This window comes from Hydractinia symbiolongicarpus, chromosome 5 (assembly GCF_029227915.1).
Source record: "Hydractinia symbiolongicarpus strain clone_291-10 chromosome 5, HSymV2.1, whole genome shotgun sequence".
Lineage (NCBI taxonomy): Eukaryota > Metazoa > Cnidaria > Hydrozoa > Anthoathecata > Hydractiniidae > Hydractinia > Hydractinia symbiolongicarpus.
Window position 1 is genome coordinate 5,580,141 of NC_079879.1, and position 6,756 is coordinate 5,586,896.

The following is a 6,756-nucleotide window of genomic DNA, read 5'->3' on the forward strand; positions in this document are numbered from 1 at the left end:
ATTTCCCACAATCCAGCACATTTATTGTTTTTACACAGTTAACATCCATTTGAATTCGGTCTATTCATTTTATTATTACGCATGTATGTTTATACTATAAACTTCACATTACACTTCACTAACACTTCGAAATTAAACAGTCTAACTATGAAATTGAACAATAGATTGTTTTCTAGAAATAGAACATTCGAATTCTATGTCTATGTCTATGAAATCGAACAATTATAAAACAAAACTTGGTATCATACCGATACTAATACATACAAAATGTCTAAGTGAAATTCGCTACTTGCTTTTCAAAATTGAAGTAAACAACTAAACACGTGATTTGGTCTGTAAATTACTGATCTGTAAATTAACCCTTGACGTGATATGAAAAATAAATTTTGATCAAACAGAAAGACATTAGGGTGATCCAATACCATACTAGAATTCATCAAAAAACTTCGCTATTGAGCAGGTTATAGTCACTTTTGTGCTGGGTCAGCAAATTACCTGTCTGTAATTTGTACAAAGTTTGAATAGTAATATCTTTTGAACGTTACGTTTTGAAGACATGGTTCTTACATTTTTTTAGCTCCACTTGATCTCCCCTTTCCAACCATATATAACATGACATATAAATGTGAAATTATTTTTTTGCCGACTGTAAAAGTGATGACGTCATCCAATTTGGTCCCATGGGACAAAAATTTTTGCCACCCGTATGTTTTTGGTAATTTGGGACCTAAGGAACAACTTTAAATCAAAAAATCACTTTTAACACACATGTGCACACGAAGCTTTATATCAGAACATAGCAGCCCTCACTAGTAGTTTTATGAACAACTTTCACTTTAAAGAATAATGCAAAACTTCAGAATGTGTTGTGTTTCTAAACGCTGATTGGCTAATTTCCATACGATATTGCAAGAATGTTGAACATGTACGATTAGCTGCGTACAATTTTGAATGTATAAACGGTAGCTATGATATGTCGACAAAAATCGGACAAAAGAACGTATCGTGTACTGTTGCTTTAAGAAAGCTGAAATTTTAACTGTTTTTTACGTTTTGAGACGCACGCGTAAAGCTCCTTATTAACCTTCGCATTAAAATTTGACTGTTCTCATCAAAATTTCAAATAAATAAAAACATTTCGACAAAATTTAAACTTTTTATTTCAACAATTACAATGTTTTTATATTTAGTAATAATATTGATAAAGAAAAATCGACAAGACAACAAATCCAAAGAATATAGCAGTGGTCACACGAATTATGTCTTCTATCGGTTGCGCTAACGGAGCGTTAACAACATAAACAATAAATTCCGTGGACAAACTGCAAAAAGATATATTTGTAAATGCTGCTTCGATTCTAAAATGATACAAACCAGAGCCTTTAAACTGAATCGAACTTTTTCTTTCTGGAAACAAAGCAACTACACCACTTATCGTTGAAGTATCAGCCAATAGGAAGTCTCGTCTGTCATTTTGTTCTGTTACGTAATAGGGATACTCCATCGCAGAGACTTTTGTTCCTCTTTTTACATAAATTTTAGGGACGAGTTTTTCCGTGTAAGATATTCGATACACTTTGTTGATACAATCTGAATTTTTTATCTGAGAAGATATTTCTTGTTGTTCGGAGCATACGCACTCGTTTCTAAAGAAAAAGGGTGGGGCTTTTTATTGAAAAACGACTACCAAAACTAAGGACAGTTTCTTACAGTATTATGTGTCAAGTGTCTCGATGTTTAATAAGATTACTAAAGTAAAAAAAAGAGACCAACCTGTTTCGTTTATCTTTACATTGTTTGTATACATAACCCGTTTGTGTTGCAATATACTTTTCTCTGTACATTTTCATACTCGGGTCTGCATTATATACATTACTTGTCATCGGTATGGCTTTACCCATTGATGATGGCGGTTGATAATTAGTTGGTAAATCAAAGACCCGATTAATTCCATCATCGTCTTCGAAATCTGTTTTCAATAGGTCAATGTTGTCATTTATGAAGGGATAATAGAATATCATTTGTTTATTAAACGGACACACACCAGCTATTTTTATAACGTGTGATATGTTGTTGCACTTACTATGATAAAACTTTGTTGAAATATTCAAAGTAGTTACGCTAGGGTAAAGCCACTTTTGTTGAAGGTGAATCGTTAATCTTTGTTTGGGATGTTCATTTCTATATTTTGTTCGAATATTCAACTGATCTGAATTTGTTACATGTACATCAAGCAATAACCGTGTGAGCAGTTCAGTGGATACAAGTTCTGGATTATAAAAAATAAGCTGAGCATTGAGTGTCAGCATTTCCCATGCATCCAAGTAAACAACATTGTCTTCCACGCCATTTAAAATTAAGGAGACTGGACATGAGTTATCCGGTGTAAACAAAACATCAAATATTGAATGATAACCAGCGGTAAAACATGCCTGTTCAACATCACTGTTCACCTGACCAGCTAAAATGCTGATGTCAGCAGACATATTATTGGGTGCTATGCTAGTTACATAAGCCTTTAAACTGTTTGTTGATATAGGCATATCCGTAAATACATTTAAACCGTCTGAGTTATTTGCAAATAAGATGGTACCATTGCTACTAAAATTTACCGACCTGCATATCTGGTCAGCAAAATACATGTTTGTTACGTACCACAATTTAGCTTGACAAGTAATTCCGTTTAAATTGTTTGAAGCACCAAAAGAGCAACATCTTGCTGAGGTGTAAGTATTGTTAAGGACTTGAAGAACTTTGCATATAAACTCGTGTTTCAGACAAGACACATAATCATCTATTATAGCTTCTGGCCAAACGTATGATTCCTCTTTAAGCATTAAATAAAAATCTGTCTCGTTTAACTGTATCAACAAAATATCTGAATAAGTGAGTAAGTTATTGCTCACTGGTACTGGTCGCTGGATATAATATGTCTCGCTATCCACCTCCTCCTCATGTTTGGTTACTTGTCGATGCACGCCGTAATAAAACCAAGTAATATATGGTACGAAAAAATCATTATCTTGTGTCTTCAAATATTCATTTAAACGGAACAGTCTAAATTTTGTTCGAGTAGAGAAAAGAATTGCAGTTAATCTTGAGGATTGGGTATTAGGTCGTTTTTTAAAAGAACAGCCGCCATCTTGGGATATCCATTCCTAAAAATGAGTTTAGTAGTAATATTTTAACCATAATAATTTTTCCTTATCTTGGATCATTTACTTCCCAAGATACAACAAGACAACAAAATTTCGCAGGAATAAGTTTGCGCCAGTGGTTGAGATTTGAGAAATTTTCATGCATAAACCTTACGATAATTGCGGAGATTTTTAAAGTTAAGAAAAATAAAATTAATTAATGAACAAATAGCAAGATGAACCTATTGCTTTGTCTACAAATTTAAGACAAATTTTGCATGAATTTATTTTTGCCACAAATAAATTTAAAAAACAATTTCGCGGATAAATTATTAGGCATTTGACAGAATTTTTATAGTTAACAGGGTGAGATTTCCCACCTTTTAGCATATTTTAAAAATTTGCTTTGCAGTGGAAAGAAAATTTGGAGGAAATTCTATAGCCAACCAAATTTTCCATACCTCTCTTTCACCTTTCACTTTAAACAAACCATAGCTGTACTGTAGAGTGGTGATGTTGATAGTGAACACTATTGGTTTACAAAATAAATCTCGAGAAAGACGAAATACATATATGATGGAATTGCCTTCCTCAATGTTGTTTGTAGAAGTTGTATTCTAGTTAAAAGAGTAAAAAAAAGAAGAAAAAAAATAGTCGCTTATTTGTCGTTAAAATATAAATATATAACTTAATACGTGGTAAGAAAAAGGCTATTGGTTTTTTTATCTGCGTTACAGCAAAAGATAAAATTTTGGATAAGAGACTAAAAAATTCTATAAGCAAACTAACCTTATAATGCAGCGCAAAGTTTCTTCTTTCAACGTCGTAATGAAGAGACATCAGAATAGCTTCTGCCAACCAGGTTTTAATAAAGAATAATTTCCATTCCTTAAAAGGATAGTGACTGTACATAATTTCACTTTTGTTGTTTCTTGTTGTAAGCATGATAGTTTCCAATCCCTCTGGTTGAGGAAGTTTGATGTAACAATAAGATGTATAATGCAGACCAGAAATATTTTGGTTAATCAGCGTTTTTACTTTTGTGAATACGATTTCCTGAAAAAAAAGTGTCCACCAAATCGTTTAATATTAAAGAGTCAAGACTTTTGTTCCAAGGTATGATAATAATAAACTTAAGCGGACATAAATAATTATTTCCAATTTACATGTGACGCAAATAATAAGGGATTAATCAGACGTCCCTCTCCCTTTAAATTAGTGTAAATGACTTGTAAGTATATTATTCACTTATTCATATCCTTCCTACATTTTTTTATTATTACTTAAAACCTGCTTATTTTTAAACGCATTCACATTTGGGTACAGACAGGAGTAAGGTTAACATACCTTTTACATGCTTTTTTAAGAATAGATTCTGTAAGAATATTCAAGATGAAATAAGACGAAATATTAGGAACATTTCTAAGAGCATGCTCATCTTAAAATTTTGCGCACAGCGTAAGCAGCAGAAGTTTTGTTTCTTTTCAGCACAAAAAGCAACAATGACCAGTTGAGTCGCTAAAAATTAGTTTAATTACTAATGAAGCCGTTGTTGTAAAAAACAACACGAAAAGCTTACTAACCTCGGATGTCGTATCATATTTTCCCATGTATAATATATCGTGCATAAGAACAAAAATGTGATGAAATGTGATGACAAGATGAGTAAGAGATGCATTGGTGCTGATATTGAGGGTTTGGCTTCCAATAGACGATCCCAATATCTTTAAAGTCAATAGAAGCGCTATAATGATAAGAAGAGAAGTTTAAATATTTCTACAAATACGTTATATTAGTTGATGAGTCCATCTTAAGAGAAGTGAGAATGTTTGATGATCTTCATTTTCTTATCAACTTCAAAGCTTCTCTTTAAATCTCTTTAAAAGCCTCAATGAACGACCATTACATAGTATCATTTGAACACGCCAGAGAACGTTTTGAAGCTACACCACCTCTCCCAAAAACTTCCTCGTTCTTACAAGAGTGGAACTTTTTTTTTTGCACATTTTTTTAAAACAAAAAGGGAAATGGCAGGAAAAAGTGAAGCCTTTGGATAAAAAAAGTATATAACTAGCTAGCTAGCTAGCTAGCTAATAAAAATATAATCTGTTTATACCATTTCTCTTGCTGTCATGGAGTACTATGTACTCCATTTCTTGATTGCATGGAATTTTGACAATAAACTCTTTACTGCTACTCAATAGGCTCATGCTTCTCGAAAATAAATTTCCAACCTGACGAGAAATAATTGTAATGCTACCAGAAACAATAATCTGTCCCACATCTGATAAAATATCTAAGTGCCAGTTTGACGGGATAAAAACAAACGATTCTTCTGCAGAGCCAAAGTCCGTCTCTACCAGATTTAAAGTAAAACAAAGCGATGTAATATTTTTTTTTACTGTTATGTTACCAAAACTTGTATACGTTCCATTGTATAGCTGAAATTTGAAAATATCACCAAAAGCCCCCAAAACAGGAGTGAAGCTTGTTGAGTTGTAAAATTGACATTGTATTCTTAATGTGTTGTTGTTTTTCACTTGATAAAACATTTTCAAATCAAGTTTTCCATATCTTGTTTCGCTAGAATGTAAAGAGTTGACATCGCAAAATACTTCTGCTTTTATTGCCATTTTAACTAAACCAGGCACAAGTAATAACATGAATTTCAAATAAGTCGCCATTTTGAATGAAATCAAAAATATATTCGAATCAAATATTCGAATAGAGTCTTATAGACCTGGTTTTTACATGCATTATGGAGATTTAATAAAAAATTCTTAATGGAAGATTTAATAAAAAAATCTTAAAAGAATAAGGGCAATGCTGCTAGCTTAAACTATTAGCGGTGGATTGGAATGGCGTCTTCAATATTTGCAGTTGAAAGAACGCATGAAAAAAAAAGAAAAGAAGAGATGATGTGAGTTCGCCTACCACGAAAACCGAGTCTGGCAAGTTTGTATAAGCAATATGATATCTTTCCTTTAAATGGCCTCAGCATTTTGCTAAAAACTAGCCTTGTAACTTATTATTGAGGTAAACAAATGTAATCGCGCAAGCTAACTGTAAAATACTATCTTGTTGGATAAAGTTGAGAATTCTAGTAGAATGTTGTATCGATTTTGCATAGCGATTTGCACTCATTGCCATATTAACACTCAAATGAAATGATAATTTAGTTGATAAATTTTTTTCAATAATGATTCCTGTCTAGCAATTTTTTTTGTTGAACAAAAATATGTATTTTGAGAATGTTTGTGCTTGTTCTTAAAAAAAACTTAAAAAGTACAAAACATTTTTTTGTCTATTTTTCACTACTACTTCAAGTCAATTTGGTGAAATAAACAGCGCTAATCCTGATTTTTTAAAGAAACTGATTTATATTTATGTGGATTGTCATTGGATAAAATGTTTTCCATCATTAAACGCTCAACATTATTTTTGTCAATCCGATATTTTCATCAAACATTCAACATTATTCAGTTATTACCAATAGGTATATTGCCTTGAAAGTAAAAAAAATTGTCTTTGCTTAAAACTATTATGGTCATACAACACGGCTGTTTCAGCTAGCGAGATTTCGGAAACTCAGACTGCGCATGTCAAAAAAAAATTTAAA

General features: G+C 32.1%; 1 protein-coding gene across 1 annotated transcript; it reads right to left on the reverse strand.

Annotated features, from left to right (window-relative positions):
- Positions 1-3,505: 3,505 nt before the first annotated feature.
- On the reverse strand, positions 3,506-6,101 carry LOC130646261 (uncharacterized). Its single transcript, XM_057452436.1, has 4 exons — positions 5,254-6,101; positions 4,721-4,881; positions 3,927-4,193; positions 3,506-3,754 (listed from the first exon to the last, which is right to left on the reverse strand). Exons 1-4 carry the CDS (start codon positions 5,819-5,821, stop codon positions 3,521-3,523), a joined length of 1,230 nt encoding a protein of 409 aa, XP_057308419.1. The 5' UTR covers positions 5,822-6,101; the 3' UTR covers positions 3,506-3,520.
- Between the last annotated feature and the right edge of the window lie 655 nt (positions 6,102-6,756).